Below are 16,908 nucleotides of genomic sequence, written 5' to 3'. Positions count from 1 at the left end.
TGAGTTTCCCAAGCTTTAAATTAGCAATGAGGATGTTGATGAACGTGAACTAGAAGGGGCAAGAAAGGGTTTTTTGGGGGGGAGGGGTCTGGCTTTATTTATTTATTTATTTATTTATTCATAGTGATTATGATCCCATGAATAAAGAAAAAAATCAATGCCCAGTTTTTAAAGCATACTTTATTAGTAATTTTCAATACTTCTCATCAGCCCCCCCCCCCCGAATTAATTTCTTAAGCTTTCATTTAGCTGATCCCTAGCTAAAGGGAGTTTTAGATTTTGGTTTACACAAAAGCTCCAGTGTATAATAGCCTAAGGCAGTTTAAATATAAGCCACACAGTAGGGAGAAAAAAAGTACACATCAATGCCTCTAACTCTCAATGGCCATTTTGTCTCCAGCATCCCTAGAACCTTTTGTGCAGAACAACAGAATAAAACATCTTTTGTCCGCAGGCTTGCGGATGGCTGTTGCCATGGCTGTGAGTTCATAATGGCCAAGAGATTTGCCCAAGTTGTCCATGATCTTGGCTACAGATTTAATGGTAGCTCAGAAGGAGAGCCAGTGGAAAGCAGGGCTTAGATTCCTCCCCAGGAAATGAATGTCATATACACACATATACCACACACACCTCTATACGAGGCCTTCCTGCCACATTATTACTTCCCAATGAGCCACAAAATTCAAAAGAAAAGGAGTAAGATCCAAGGCTTGCAACTCTCAAATCCAGCGACAATGGAGGCAGAAGGGAATGTTGGCGGACAGAAACCTTCCTGATGCAGAGTGGGCTGAGGATTCCCAACAGGGGATGATTGCGCTCCTTGGGCAACATCTGGCAATGGCTGCAGTTATTTTTGGTTGTCACAGCTGGGAGAAGGGATGCTACTGGCATCTAATGAGTAGAGGCCAGAGATGATACTTCTAAACATTCTCTAGGACACAGGATAATCCTGCCCTCAAACAAAGGATTGGCCCCAAACTGTCAAAAGTGCCAAGGGTTAGAAACTGCTCTGAGGTTACAATGCACCATAGTGATCTTAGACAGCTGGTGACACTGCTAAATTCTAAAAATTGCAACTAAATGCTTACAAAAATAGTTACTTGTTAAAAAAATTGAGAGAAGGGCTGAGAATGTGGCTTAGCGATAGATTGCTTGCCTAGCATGCATGAAGCCTTGGGTTCGATGCCTCAGCACCACATAAACAGAAAAAGCCGGAAGTGGCACTGTGGCTCAAGTGGTAGAGTGCTAGCCTTGAGCAAAACGAAGCCAGGGACAGTGCTCAGGCCCTGAGTTCCAAGCCCTCAGGACTGGCCAAAAACAAAACAAAAAGAGAGAGAGAGTATTTCTTACATTTTTCCTATGTCTTAGAATCATCTGGAAAGCCTTTGAAAATCGAGCCTTTACCCCCAGACCAGTTAAGCTTGAGTTTCTAGGGGTGGGATTCAAAATTAGAGGGTTCATGTTTAAAGCTCCTAGGTCATTTCAATAAATGCCCAAGTTGGAAAACAGGTTATATAGAACAGGTGCCAGGAAACTGTAGCCCACAGGCCAAATCTGGCTCTCTCTATATGTTGCCTGAGAACTAAGCGCGAGTTTTATATTTCTAAATAGTGGAAGGAGAAAGAGAATCTCAAAAAAGTATTTTGTGACACATGGGAATATGAATTTCAAATGTGTGTCCATAAATAAAGTTTTATTGGCACACACCCACAAATATTCATTTACATATTTTATAGCTCCCGTCAAGCTAGAGGCAGAGTTCAGTTGCCACAAGTATCAAAGCCCTTGAAAGGAAGAGTTTGCAGAGCCCTATGGAAGATCAGTGGTCTGCAAACTTTAATGCAAACTTGAAAAGTGGAAATTTTTTTTTTTTTTTGGCCAGTCCTGGGGCTTGGACTCAGGGCCTGAGCACTGTCCCTGGCTTCTTTTTGCTCAAGGCTAGCACTCTGCCACTTGAGCCACAGCACCACTTCTGGCTGTTTTCTGTATATGTGGTGCTGGGGAATCGAACCCAGGGCCTCATGTATACGAGGCAGGCACTCTTGCCACTAGGCCATATCCCCAGCCCCGAAAAGTGCAAAATTTTGAATAAGGCAGTTGACCAGTAGCCCTGTGCTGAGCCAGCAGTGCATATGGGTGTCAAAAAGAATAGACCATAAAGCCCTGGGAGATGCTAAGGCCCTTTCAGGAGGTCTGTGAGCTCTACACCTTTTCGTTTTAAATAATAGTGCTAAGATGTCATTTACTTTTTTAATCATTGACATTTGCACAGTAAAATTCTTGCTCTATCAGGTAGACTTAGAGGAATAGTCCAGAAAAGGTACATAGTAGCAGCATATCCTTCATTACCATGCATTCACAGGAAGAAAAGGAAAAATACAAAGTCACTTTCACTTAAAAAGATCCTTGTGCCAGGCACCAGTGGCTCACGCCTGTACTCCTAGCTATTTAGGAGGTTAAAATGTGAGGATTGCGGTTCAAAGCCAATCAGGGCAGGAAAGCTCCAATTAACCACCAGAAAACTGGAAGTGGAGCTGTGGCTCCAGGTGGTAGAGCACTAGCCTTGAGTGAGAAAGTTCAGGGACAGTGCCCAGGCCCTGAGTTTAAGCCTCATGACTGACCAAAACAAACAAACAAGCAAAAAACAAAAAGTCGACATCCTTGGTGCAACCAAAAATTATTGTGGCGGGCTGGGAATATGGCCTAGTGGTAGAGTCCTTGCCTCGTATACATGAAGCCCTGGGTTCAATTCCTCAGCACCGCATATACAGAAAAAGCCACAAGTGGCGCTGTGGCTCAAGTGGCAGAGTGCTAGCCTTGAGCAAAAAGAAGCCAGGGACAGTGCTCAGGCCCTGAGTTCAAGGCCCAGGACTGAAAAAAAAATATTTTAGCATCAACACATGTACACATCTCTTGAATATTCTATACAGTGAAATGAGAAGAAGGATTCATAAAGCATGTTACCTCATGCCAGAGTATACTAATGATCTTCAGGAAAGTTCTACTGTGACTTACAAACTGAACTATTATCTTTTTTTTTCATAGTGCTATTATTTTCTGGGGAAAAACAGTGACAAACTACAGTTACTCAAACATAGATATTTGGCAGAAATTTCCTCAAAAATGAACTCACTGAGCAGCTTGCCCTTTCAATAAAAACAACTGATAATATCTGTTGTCAGTGAATTGAAAAAAACGTGTACCTGCCTGAGTGAGACTGACAGCTTCCTAAGTTTAGAAGACACTCTGACAACATCAATGATGATAAGAACCAATTGGAGTTTTTGACATGGTGTAATCAAATGTGTCCATACTTGGAATATCCCTACAGCTCAGAAAACCCACACTTTCAAAACAATCAGTGTGGTTTTACAAACTCCTTGAATATAAGAACCAATCAAAGTAAAGATGGAGCAACAGAGTTTAACAGATCATAGCCCCAAAGGGTCCATCAACATGGTTTCAGATAACATACTGGATAATGTTCGGGATCATCACAGAAAAACCCCACAATTACTTGAGAAGCCATTAAAACACTCCCCCTTTATCCACCTACAAACCTTTTGAGACTGAATCTTCCTCATAGACCTCAACTACAGGAAAACATTTCTGGATTCCTCTGAATGAAGGCAGAGACAAAATCTAACCTAACATTAAGCTAGATATTAAAAATAGTTGTAAAAATTTAAGACAGTACTTATACTTCTCATTAAAGTATTATTTTGATTTGGAAAACTTGTATTATTTTCTTTCTTTCTTTTTTTTTTTTTTTGCCAGTCCTGGGGCTTGGACTCAGGGCCTGAGCACTGTCCCTGGCTTCTTTTTGCTCAAGGCTAGCACTCTGCCACTTGAGCCACAGCGCCACTTCTGGCCGTTTTCTGTATATGTGGTGCTGGGGAATCGAACCCAGGGCCTCATGTATATGAGGCAGGCACTCTTGCCACTAGGCCATATCCCCAGCCCTATTTTCTAAACACTATTTAGGATAAAATATAATGGGCTTATTTAAGCTCCTCGAGACCAAAGAACTATCCCTGGCTTCCTTTGCTCAAGGCTAGCACTCTACCACCTGAGCAACAGCTCCACACCCAGCTTTTTCTGTTTATGTGGTGCTGAGGAATCATGCATGGTAGGCAAGCACTCTACTGCTAAGCCACATTCCCAGCCCAATGGGCTTATTTTAATAAGTAACTTTATCAGTGGTGGAGTCCTTGCCTATCAGGTGCAAGGCAGATGCCCAGCATCAAACACAAAAGTGTATTGTTAAACATTACATTAAAGGCAGGCACTGGTAGCTCACGCCTGTAAGCCCAGCTACTCAGGAGGCTGAGATCTGAGGATGGTGTTAGAAGCCAGCTCAGAGAGGAAAGTCCATGAGGCTCTTATCTTCAATTAAAAAACAACAACACCCTAATCTCTAAAAAAAAAAAAAAAAGCCAGAAGTGGAGCAGTAGCTCAAGTTGTAGTGCTAGCCTTGAGAGAAAAAAATAGCTCAAGCCCAAGGATCAGTACCAAACAAAAACAACCAACCAAACAAAAACCCCATTACATTACATTAATTTCTTAGTTGTAATTTCTAATATAGGAAAGTATTTGTAGGTATAAAGTACAGGAGCAAAATTTTGATTGGGGAGGGCCTCTATTTTTAAAATTTCAAAGGAAGCTAACAGAAAAGTCTGAGAGGCTGGGAAGGGGACCTAGCAGTAGAGTGCTTGCCTAGCATGCATGAAGCCCTGGGTTCGATTCCTCAGCACCACATAAACAGAAAAAGCCAGGAATGGCACTGTGGCTCAAGAAGTAGAGTGCTAGCCTTGAGCAAAAAGAAGCCAGGGACAGTGCTCAGGCCCTGAGTTCAAGTCCCAACACTGGCAAAAAAAAAAAGTCTAGAGAACCACTAGTACAAAGGACTGAGAATTCATAGAGGAGTTCCTGTTAAACTGGTAAATGCAGAAACTGAAATGGTAAGTTCCTTCTCACGTTCTGATTCTCCTACAACCCTAGACATAAACATTCATTCATATAATGCTAACAACCCCGAGACTAATTCTTTTTCTTATTTTACAAATATATTTGTTTCATTATATTGACTGTCGTTTCTTTTTTAAGTTTCAGTAGTTGTACAAAGGAGTTTCAATTCAGCATGTCAGTTTGTAAGTACAGTGTATCTTTTTTTTTTTTTTTTTTTTTTTTTTGCCAGTCCTGGGCCTTGGACTCAGGGCCTGAGCACTGTCCCTGGCTTCTTTTTCCTCAAGGCTAGCACTCTGCCACCTGAGCCACAGCACCACTTCTGGCCGTTTTCCATATATGTGGTGCTGGGGAATCAAACCGAGAGCTTCATGTGTAGGAGGCAAACACTCTTGCCACTAGGCCATATTCCCAGCCCCAGTACAATGTATCTTGATCACGATTTCTAATGCTGTAAAGAGAACTGGTTTCTAGAAGGAGCTAGTCTGGAGTCTATTTAATAATGAACTTTCATACCTGTGGCCTACTGTGAAGGTCTTAAAATAGATTAGCCTCTGACACTTGTAAGAAGGTATGAGCAAAAGTAGACAAAAAGAACGATACACATTTCTGGGAATAAATTCAACAAGAGACTTTTGCTTTCCCAAAGATCACATGTTTTCTCTTACCCTGGCAAAGTGGGGCAGCGGCGGCCTGAAGAAGACAGGGATTAATTGGGAAAAACTAGCGCTAAACCCACATAACACACGGCAGAGTGGGAGAGCTTTAGGAAACAATGGTGGACTTCTGTGGTGCTCAGCTTTCTTGACCTCCTGAAGCAAAGCCAGTTCACTTTCCTAGATCCCACTCATAAGGTGTTGTTGACTTTGCTACTACTATGTGGGAAGCACTGGGGTGAGACACTGATGGTTGGTGTTTGGGGATTGACAAGGGAGTAACACACAAATAGGAAAGATAAACAAGTTTTGTTTGGCCAGTTATGAGACTTGAACTCAGAGCCTACTGTCCCTGAGCTTTTTCACTCAAGGCTAGCATTCTTATCACTTGGAGCCTCAGCTCCACTTCTGTTTTTACATGGTTGAGTCTCATGGGTTTTCCTGCCTGGGCTGGCTTCGAACTGTGATCCTCAAATCTCAGCCTCCTGATTAGCTTCGATTGTAGGCCTGAGCCACAGGCCCTCGGCGAAAGATAACTTTTAAGTAAAATAAAAAGAGTTGTGACATAGAGACATAGAGATGTCCTCGGTAAGTACCAAGAGCTACTAAAAGGACGTATGGCTAGCAGAAGCATGGACAAGCCTTGAGGAACAGGAGTCGCATGGCAATCATGAGCTATAGAAAGCAGGATGGATGATGGGAAACAGGGTGTGGCTGAGTTTCTCAAGGACACCAGGGTAGTGTGAGGAGAGGCTGGAAAGGCAGGTGGGCCCTCCTCCATTAGGCGGAGGCGTCCAAGCCAGCCTGAGACTCTTGCTTCATTTGCAGCAGTGGGAGGGGAAGATTGTGTGCAGGCGAGTGACATGATCTGAGTGAGAAGTGCTTGTGAGCGACGAATCTGGCACTGGTGTGTAGGCTGGAGTGGCGTGGGTGCAAAGTAAAGTGTTTGGCAGTAGGTGGTAGCAGAATGGGTTTTTCTGAGTTTTCTTCCAAGAGGGCAGGGTATCATCAACGGAAGCAGGAAGGATAAAAATCAAACTCCTGGAGCTATTAAGCAACCAATGTAACAGAACTGTTTATCGGAACAGTTAATTGGGAAAAGGTGAGAGCATTTATGTGAACAAATCTTCCTAAGGGCCAGTTGAGAAAAGGCAAATAAACTCAGAGAGAAATAGACAGCGGGTAAATTCACAGTTACTGGGAGAGGGGGCACGCAGAGGAAACTGGGGGTTGATGGGACCATCATCAGCCTGCCTGTGTATTGGTCATCTAGGCACACATAGAAGTCCAGACTTACCAACCAGATACTTGAGATAGACGCAGTGCAGTTATATCCCAGAATAAGCTTTTTGTTGTTGTTGACAGTGGTTTTAATGCTGTTTGTTAAGTTCAAGTCTTACAAAAGCTACAAATGATTTTAAAGGGCTGGGAAACCCTCTGCAGAGTGAAAGTGGCAAAAGGCCAGATCCACTGAGTAGTGTCAACTGAGTGCGGGTGTGGCCTGGGAGGGCAGTGGAATGACTCCAGCACACCAGGGGGCTCCCCACACTTGGTGACAGGAGGTCCCAAGCCATGAAGGCTGTGCTGTGCTGAGAACTGGTGAGGGTCACTTTTCTGAGGACTCAATATGGCAAAAGTGACAGGTTATCACCTCCCTGATTTAGAGCTTCATAGGACATCTTGGAAGGACAGTGCAGACAAAATACACATGATGCTCTTCAGAGAAAGCATGTAGCTTGTGATAACCAGAACATTCTTTTTAGGACAAAATCCACTTGGTATTAGCTTTAGACATGAGGAACAGGTTGTATGTATTGGGAATGAACCAGAACATTTGAAAACATACAACCTGGATATATAGGAAAACAAGTGGCTACTTTTTTTTTTTTTGATCTGGGAACTTGAACTCAGGGCTAGGGTGTTGTCTCTAAGCCTTTGTGCTCAAAGCTAGTCCTCTACCACTTGAGCCACAGCTCCTCTTCTGGCCTTATGTGGTTAATGGAAGATAACAACCTCACAAGCTTTCCTGCCTAGGCTGGCTTCGAAATGCAGCCTCAGAGCTCAGCTTCTTGAGTAGCTAGGATTACAGGCATGAGCCACAGGCGCCGGGCCTCTACTTTTACCCCTAGAGGGTAAAAGATCTCAAAGGAAAATGAACTAAATCTAGTTAGAAATGTAGCATGATGGATATCATAATGGAAACAAAGGCCAGATGTCACTACTTATAAAAGACTGAATTTACTCAGGCTATAATCATCCAAGCTGGGTCTCTAAAACCAGCTGTTGTCCCTGACAACAAGTTAGCCTCATTGTGATTAATTTGCTTCTCATCTCTACTATCTTTGCCTGAAATGAGGAGCAGATAGAAGACCAAGAGGCCACAGAACTGGATACAGCGCATGCCCAGCAAGCCAATCATATCACCAGTGAATTATACACTGACAGTAGAGCATATAAAATTCTGAAGTTTTGGAAGCAATCAAGGAATGTTTCATGTATGTGGGTGTGTGATTTACACATATATGTATAAAACAATCTTCACTAAATAAGCAATATATTTATACATATATTTATAATAAATTTAGTATTCTATGTTGCTTATTATATATATTTATATACATATAATATATAATATACTTTTATATATACTATATTATAATGTATTCTATATTACGTATTAGATATGCAGTATATATACATATAAAAGCCTTTGTTAAATAGTTACTATAATACAGACCACATTTTTGTAAAAGCCAAACACAAAAAGTCCCTGAAAATCTAAGGTACTTCACAACATGAACTTGACTACATTCTTCTTGTGTTGTGTTTGACACTTCCTCTGCTGAACCAAAAACTCCAAGTGACTGGAAGCGTCGCACCGGCAGAGCCCTGCCCTGACTTGCACTGTATCAATTCAGAAAGCTTCCCTACACAAGCCTCTGTGGACCACAGGACTCACGGGATCAGCCCATTGGCCACCGATGGAATATCATTTTCCAGGGCTCACACCCACAGGTGTCAGGCTACTGACTGGATTTGTGAGAGGGATGGCCCATGCTGCAGTGCAGGGGGCAAGAAGTTAAAGGTTGTATAGTTCTCAGGGAGCCTGCCTGAGGTCACACCTGGGCTGATAACATGGCCATCAAAGGATGAGACCTTGTGCAGTGACTTGGCAATGCAAATCACACCTGGGCTTTTGAGTAAACACCAGCATTCCCCCAGCTTTCCACTCGCCATGACCTCTGCTGTGATCCATACATAAGAGGGCAGGCATCTTGTTTAGACTTCCGGAGTTATCGAAGGACACCTCAACCCAAGCATCAGAGCAAGACAGGAAATTGATGGGTGGCTATTCTACTCCATAATTTTCTGGTTGATTTCTGAAGTTCTGAAGATTTACTAGTATGGAAACAGTCATTCTTGGGGGAGTATTTTTTGGGAGGGGAACTAGTACTGAAGCTTGAACTCAGGCTTGAACACTGGCTGAAGGCTGGTACTCTACCACTTGAGCCGTGCCTCCATTTCTGACTTGTTTCTAATTAATTAGAGATAAGATTATCTCCAAATTATCTGGGCTAGCTTCAAACTGTGATCTTCAGAACTCAGCCTCTTGAGGCAAGCATTCTTGCCACTAGGCCATATTCCCAGCCCCCAAACTCAGCCTCTTGAATAGCTGGGATTATAGGCATGAACTACCAATACCTGGCTGAATAGTCACTCCCAGTCCATTTGTTTATAGCCTATATTTAGTAATAGCACCTTTCAAGTCACTGAATTATATTAAGGAGGCAGATGAGAGAAACTTGAGAGTTCTCCTAAGCTCCTATCAATTCCTAGATCTTCCTTTTGTCACTTGTGTCAGACCACCATCTCAGGCCTAGGAACCCAAGGACCCTGCTCATGTGGCCTGGACAAAATGTGGACACTACTTGCCCACATGACCTAAAATACATTAAAAAAAGAAACAGATGTTAAAAGAGTAATTAGTCAAATCCTAAATATATAACTATACTGGGAAGTTACATTAAAAAGAAAAAGCAAATGGCGATGAAAAATAAATCAAGGCCAAGGGCACTGGAATAATTTTCATCTTTCCAAGGGGAATGAAGATATTGGGAGGGGGCAGCTAGCATCTCTATTATAGTGAGCGTAAGGGACATTTTCCTTTGTGAAACAGTTTCTGCTCAGCCTGCAACAAAGTCTCTTTTCCCCCATGGAAAGAAACCGAGAAAGATGGAAAGAAAGAGGGTAGCGGGAGGTAAGGGAGAAAGCACAGCAGAGCCATATGGAATTCTCTATTTTTTCCCCTCACACCATCTGGTTTGGAATGTAAATGCAGAATGGCAACTGCATTTGTTTGGAAGCCAATAAAATGTCTAAATCACTCGGAAGGTGATAACATGACTGCATCAGGTCCTCTCAGTCCACGGCCTACACTGGCATCTCTAAACGATCCAGTATCAGATCTCTGCAGCCAGTTTCAGACACAAATGGCCCCAAATGGTGTGGGCTTCAGGAGTATTTTTTTTTTTTAGCATAGATTAGTCAGTGCCCACCAAAATGAAAACTATGTATGGCTAGAGACCACGTCAGGATCTAGGAAGAGAATACTTCAAATCAAATTCAGTGATTTCTTTTATCACCTTTCAGGAAGCTACTGGTTCAAGGGATTCTTGTAATAGCCCAGCAACTTGGTATTGTGGGAGTTGGAGAATCTCTCATACTATTCAAAAATTCCTCAAACCCCTAGAACTAAAGGCTTTCAAATATTTTATTTTTGGCCTAATCCATTTGGCAGGGGAAAATCAAACAAAAACATGGTGACCACAACTTCCTTGGTGCCAAACCCTAACCTGAATGGGGGCTGTTGCTGGGCTTTATGTATGGGATCATGTGAACACAATCGCCTCAGGATTCTCAAACAAACCTATGTCAGGAAATTAACTGTAGCCTTGTATGTTCTCAGCAGCAACTGCTGCTTAGAACTGCTGTCTGTATTCCAAAGTTGGGTTGGGTAAAAATCACACAGATAGAACTTGGATACTGCAAGATTCATGTGTTTTAAATGGTACAATTCAATGGTTTTGAGTATGTCTATAGAGTAATGTATCTGTCACCACAATCTAATCATAGAACATTTTTATTACCCCAAGAGGGATCCATGTGCCTAACCTACTTGTTGAATGAGCCAATGAAGTCACACAACATTTGCTCTAACTTCTTTTATTTTTATTTAGCATCATGTATTAGTGGTCATTCATGTCATAGTATGTATTAGTATTTCATTATTTTTTTACCAATGAATATTAATATGAATATATCATCTCTAAGAGAACATTTTAAGTCCAGATTCCAGCCTCCCTTTCCACATTATTTTCTTTACAAAATCTATGAGAATGGATGCTCAATCCAATCTCCTTTTTTGTGGTACTGGGTATAAACTCAGGGTCTCCTGTTTGCTAAGCAAATGCTCTATTACTTGATTTCCTTTTGTTTTTAGTTTGTTTTTCACACAGACTCTCCCATTAACATTGGACCATGATCCTTCTGCCTTCAGAGTAGCTAGGACCATAGGTATGCATCACATCTCACCCAGCTAACATGCCTATTCTGGCCACCATTTCTAGCCAGCATACACATAACCAGTACTCGACAGTCACATGTTGAAATGGAAGAATGTATAACCCAAGGGAGAACTGAATCCAAAGTCAGACTTCATGTTTGGTCATAATGGGGGAAAAACTCGTTTGATCAAATAGATTCATTTTTATGACTTTCTCATTCAATGGGGGTGCCTTACACCGTACCTCAGGATTGCTCTTTCTAAGGTTGCTCAATATACTACCATTTCTAATTTATTCTGAAAAAAGTATGCTCCCATTTGTAAGAAATGACACAAAATCATAGCAATATTTTCATCTTACAATTCTTTTTTATCTTACTCACCACTAGCCCATGAAAAGATCACACTTTACAGTTTGAACTACAATTGTATGTTGGCAAAATCATTGAGCTGAATAGGAACACATGTAGACTTCGGAGTTTCAAGCGGGTGAATGTTCATCCCATTCAGTATCTGCCCCACCCTGAGTCCTCAAATCAACTCATACATGTTCCATTCAGATTTGATACCAGTGATCTGAGAAACCAGCATTCTTCCTGAGCAAGGAAAATGGTTACTGAGCTCCAAGAACCTACCTGGTGGGAGTCCGATACACGGTCATCCAACTCTAACTTTACAAGCTGTGATTTTTCATTCTCAAAGGCAATGATTGATGTTAAAAAGAGGGTAGTGCCGAGTAAAGGGATTGCAAAGGCCTGGATCTAGTTGGAAACATGCTCAGGATCCCCACGAAGCTAAAGCTTCTTGACTATCTCAGCCCAATTCGGGGCCCCGTTGGTGGGGTCATGTGTGGTTCTCCTCTCCTGATATTGATTTAGAGAAAATTTTGTGGGTCACCCCAAAGTATGTCTTACTGTACCCTGCTCCCTTTAGATGAAGAAGCTGGGGTGAACAAAGAGAAAAAGGGAGAAAGATGGGGTGGAATGGTAAGGGGGAGAGAAAATGAAAGATGGTTTCTAAAATTTCAAAGGGCTTAATTTTCCCCATATCCTGGTCACCAAATGAATGGATCAAGCAAAACATAAAATATCACCAAACTGAAAGAGCCATTACAAATCATAGTAAAGGTAACAATTGAGTTGCTATTAGAATTCAACCCAAGGCTGTATTTACCTGGACTGCTCAAGGGGCCAGCCCTGTCCCCCAGGGTTGGCACGGGACGGTACTGGTGGTTCTTTGAGCCTGGGTACATCCAGTGGTACCTGCCAATTTCCATTTCAGCTCTGCTGTTCACTGCCAATTTCAGTGGCAAAGAGTCAGTGTCTATCTCCAGCAAAGATTCTATATCAGCATTTTTATGTATTCTTTTACTACATAGTTAAAGGAAATGGGGAGTTAAAAAAATCTGTGCTCTCAAATTGCAAACTTTCAGTATCAATTTCTCAGCTTAGCATGATAAGTTCATGTCTGAGTCTCTTCCTCCATGTTTGAATTGAAGTTTACACAAATCACCAACATTTTCTTCTCTTTGCTTCTTTTCTCCATCCCCCAACACCCTCACACACATCAAATGCTCATTTGGGGAGGGTACTATCTATAGATAAAATTTGGCTCCTTACAATATTTTTCTTTCTGCTGATTTCCTTTTCAGACCAATAGAGCACTGTAATTATTGCCAGCTGCACAGGCAAAGGTAAGCAGAGGCTCTCTCTCCATAATGGTAGCCACTTCCAGTCCTAAAAAGCTGGCAAATTACCCCATGGCCTGCTGACTCTTGGATGAAGTGCCTGCCCTCCCACTAACATCTGCAGCATTCTCGTCACCTCATCTTCAACTCAGGACGTCAGAGCCTTGAATGTTCTGGATTAAATCCGATTTCAACGATCTTTTGGTGCATTATAGAGAAAGGGCTGATGATCTTAGGCTCACACCTCTGCTTACCCACTACAGAGGTGACAATTGTTTTCCCAGCGACTCAGTTCTCTGTCTGGTAACACAGTTCCCACTCAGAGGGTTGGAGCGAAAAATACCTACCAATTGGCCTAGTACAGAGAAGGTTATTGATAACTATTATTTGAAAAACAGTAAGGTCACTATGGCCAGTTTATGCCTGAACATTCCATAACACCTAATAAGGGGTTATCCTCTAGGGTAATACAATTATTTCAGGATTAAAAAAAATGCCTCTGGCATGGATATAAATAAAGATCCCATCAGAAGATAGGATTCCAGTGTTCATTATGGCACCTCAGGTCTCAGTAGATCAAGACCAAGGGAATAACTACAATAAACACAATAAACAAAAGCCCTGGCTTAGTATACTGAAAATCTCAGCCTTTACATATCCTAATTCCACTCTCCAGGATCTCTGGTAACTCAAGAAATATTAGGTAGAGACGCAGAGATGATATTCTTTTGTAAGTGTTGCTTTAGAGAAAACCTTTTTGACTTCAGGGTAGGATAAAAATGTCTTATTTCAAAAGAAAAGGAAAACATATTTGGTTACGATCAGAATGGTTTGACGAAGTTGTTTTCATTTCTATCATTTGTGCAGGGCTTCAAATGTTTGACCATTATGTTAGCAAGCACGTGTTGCCTGGTGCCTCATTTGTGACAGTCATCCTATGAAAGTATTATTTTACCTTGGCAAAGGAGGAGTGGAGAGGTAGCAAGAAAGGAATGATCTTCTGTCCATGCTCAGTGAGGAGGAGGAGTCTGGTTGTGGAGCTGTACAATCTGCCTCCAGGTATGCATTTTTTTTCTGACAATGGGACTTGAACTCAGAGCCTAAGTGCTGTCTTTCCCTTAACTTTTTCACTCAACACTAGTACTCTATCACCTGAGTCACAACTCCACTTCCGGCTCTTTACTAGTTGATTGGAGATAAGAGTCTCAAGGACGTTCCTGCCAGGGTTGGCTTTGAACCAGGATCCTCAGATGTCAGCTTCTTGAGTAGCTACAATTATAGGAGTGAGCCACCATTGCCCTTTTAATGTGATTTGGTGACAAGGCTGATCAAATGGATGGAAGTTGGACCACTTCTCAGACTCTAGGAAATTATCATTGGAAATTGACTAAGAGCCAAGCACTGCTGCTTGGGAGAAGACATTCCCTGGGCAAGTATTTTCAAAGCTCTATTTGTCATCCTTCTAAATTTTAAGCCATTAGTTAAAACACTAAAGGCAGGTTATAATAATACAACAGACTAGAGGAAGTGTTATTTTGTAAATCAATTCTTAGTGGAACCTGGTAAGACCCACTTGTTATCTATGGACATTTTTACAAGTTGGTGGCAGAGATGAGCAGGCTCAATAGAAATCTGTGGCCAGCAAAGCCAAAATATTTGTTACATGGCCTTCTACAGAAAATGTATAAAATGTATATTGGTGTAGCATAGGAAGGTTTGAATGCATAAAAACAGTTAAGGTAATAGGTCAGACTATAAAATAGAGCATTATTTCATTAGCTCTTATTGTACACTCAGTGAAAAAGAAATACCACTGGGTTGGCTATTGATCAAAATTCTTCTGTGTGGGTACAGTTGTTGGCTATTTAATTTGCTGCCAACCAACAAAATTGTGGTCACACCCAGTATTATACACTACTCTTAATGATGCCTAAGATGAGTGAGCACCCATTCACTACTCCATAAGCTGAGAAAACAGAGGATGACATTTCGAAAAAGGACATTATTAAATGAACATGAAAACAAATGATGAGCACAATGCCCACTGGCAAAACTTGGATTATAGCCTCCTCTTAAAAGCCAATAGGTGGTGCTTTCTACCTCCATCCCCTAGCCACCCCTGCTTCTGGCCAACTAGTGCATACTCAATTGGTCCAAAGGATAAAAGAGCAAGGGAGTATCTCTGGAACAATCCAATTCATCATCAGTGAAGGGAGGTTTATGTCAGGGTGACTGGCTATTCTGCATGCTCTTAAATGTAGCAAGACTCAGCAGTTATTTTATTAAGATCACTTACTCTAAATTGACCTGTGCTTCAATGTAAGACAAATGTTATCTTCATTGCAATCTGAATTTAGATTTCCAATTCCGTTCCAAGCAAAACAGACACTTCTAGAAATGGGCCAGATTTCTTCTTTTCTAATGAAATAGTAAGGCTAAGCCTTAAAAAGCATGCTCATAGATTTGAGAATAAAGGAGCAGAAACATCAGATGGCTCATCAAAATCTTTCTCCACATTTAAATTTTCTTTAAAAAAAAAACACCACACCAAAGGATGCCATATCACACCTACCCCATATGTCCCGCACCATCTGGCTAGACACTTTCCTCTACAGACTATTCCCCAGACACCATCTCTTCAGATGTCCACTCTGGCAAATCCTTACAGAGAATAACTACATCTAAAACTTTCTCTGTATCATATTCACACAAAGGAGTTAGACAATGTCAATAAAAATGTATTAGTCTTAGGAGAAGAACAGAAAGGCACAATGCCTGTGTTCATTTGATACAAAATAATATTTATTGAAATGAACCCTAGGAAATGAAAACAAGAGGTTTTTTTCTTGTTGCTGTTTGGGTTTCCTTCCCTTTCTGTTCTGTTTGTTCGTTTATATGTCTCTAAGAGTTTAAGGGGGAGGCACAGAAATGGTGAGACAAAGGGTAAACAAATGCAGCAATGGTACTAACTGGACACTATGAAGAAAATGAATTATACAACTTAGGAGTGGGATTGGGAGGGAAAAACTGGGAGAGAGGGGGAAAGAAAAAATTATTAGCTTGTAGATCATTAAAGCAACATTCAACATGTTAAATGCGTCCCTTTGGATCTTTAGCATACAAGTGATAGAGTCTAAAGAAGTGCTTTTCTTCCTTAAGAAATAAACAAATACAAAAAAGGAGAGCCAGAAGTGTATACACTTTGGTAAATTAAGAAGATGTAAGTCATTATGTGTACCTGATCAGAAAGGTTAAAATGGATCTGTTAATCTTGTAAACAAGTCTATCATTTAAGTTCACTTTTTTACTCTGACCTTTTCCTATAATTTATTTTAAATTAAATATTATTTCCAACATACTGTATTTTTCTTCCTATGTGAAGAGGAACTTAACGTAATGTCTGAATACTGCAATTGAGTTCAGTAATGATTCATAGGAACTGAACTAGCCTAACTATAATTATTTGAGTAGACAGACTCCAGTTTCCTACATGTAATAAAATAATTTTCATCATAAATACTCAGATTTATTTGTACATAATAGAACAACCAGAATTGTTATAATTCAATCATTTTCAACCCAGTAATCACATGCTCTCAGAAATTCCAGATGCATCTGTTTCCACAAATAAATTGACATCAAGTGCTATTCCACTGAAATAAGTGGAAACCTAACTCTCTTTTCATTATTGGATCCCATTATCTATTTCCTTTGATTTTTGTCGTATTCATTTTCTCCACCTATTCCATTGCAGTAAATATGCTTTTCAATCCTCATATTTTAATGCTCCCAATTTAAAAATCATATTTCTAGTAATCTGGCATTTCACACCTGAGAAAACCTGCTTGCTTTCTATAAAAATCCCTGAATATATACCAAACACTTTGTGGGAATTCTGGTTGTCAGAGTATTTCATGGTAAAAGAACACAAAATTTCAAAAACACAAATGCTTTCCTTTTGTAAAGATTTCATTTTTTTTGGTCTGAACTAGGAACAAACCATTCTGATTGATTTTCTAAAGAAACAGATTTCTAAG

The 16,908-nt window shown here is 40.9% G+C and overlaps 1 protein-coding gene across 4 annotated transcripts in view; it reads right to left on the bottom strand.

Moving 5' to 3' along the window:
* Gpm6b (glycoprotein M6B) overlaps positions 1-16,908 on the bottom strand; it is a 134,880-nt gene that overhangs the window by 18,890 nt on the left and 99,082 nt on the right. For 2 of the 4 annotated variants that reach the window (XM_048335942.1, XM_048335943.1), the window contains exon 2: positions 12,358-12,477. The exons of the other annotated variants lie outside the window; for them this stretch is intronic. In XM_048335942.1, coding sequence (XP_048191899.1) covers positions 12,358-12,477 — 120 coding nt within the window. The remainder of the gene's footprint in view (positions 1-12,357; positions 12,478-16,908) is intronic. 4 annotated transcript variants of the gene reach the window in all.

Source organism: Perognathus longimembris, chromosome 28, assembly GCF_023159225.1.
Source record: "Perognathus longimembris pacificus isolate PPM17 chromosome 28, ASM2315922v1, whole genome shotgun sequence".
Classification (NCBI taxonomy): Eukaryota; Metazoa; Chordata; class Mammalia; order Rodentia; family Heteromyidae; genus Perognathus; species Perognathus longimembris.
This window is presented reverse-complemented; position numbering and strand designations above follow the sequence as displayed.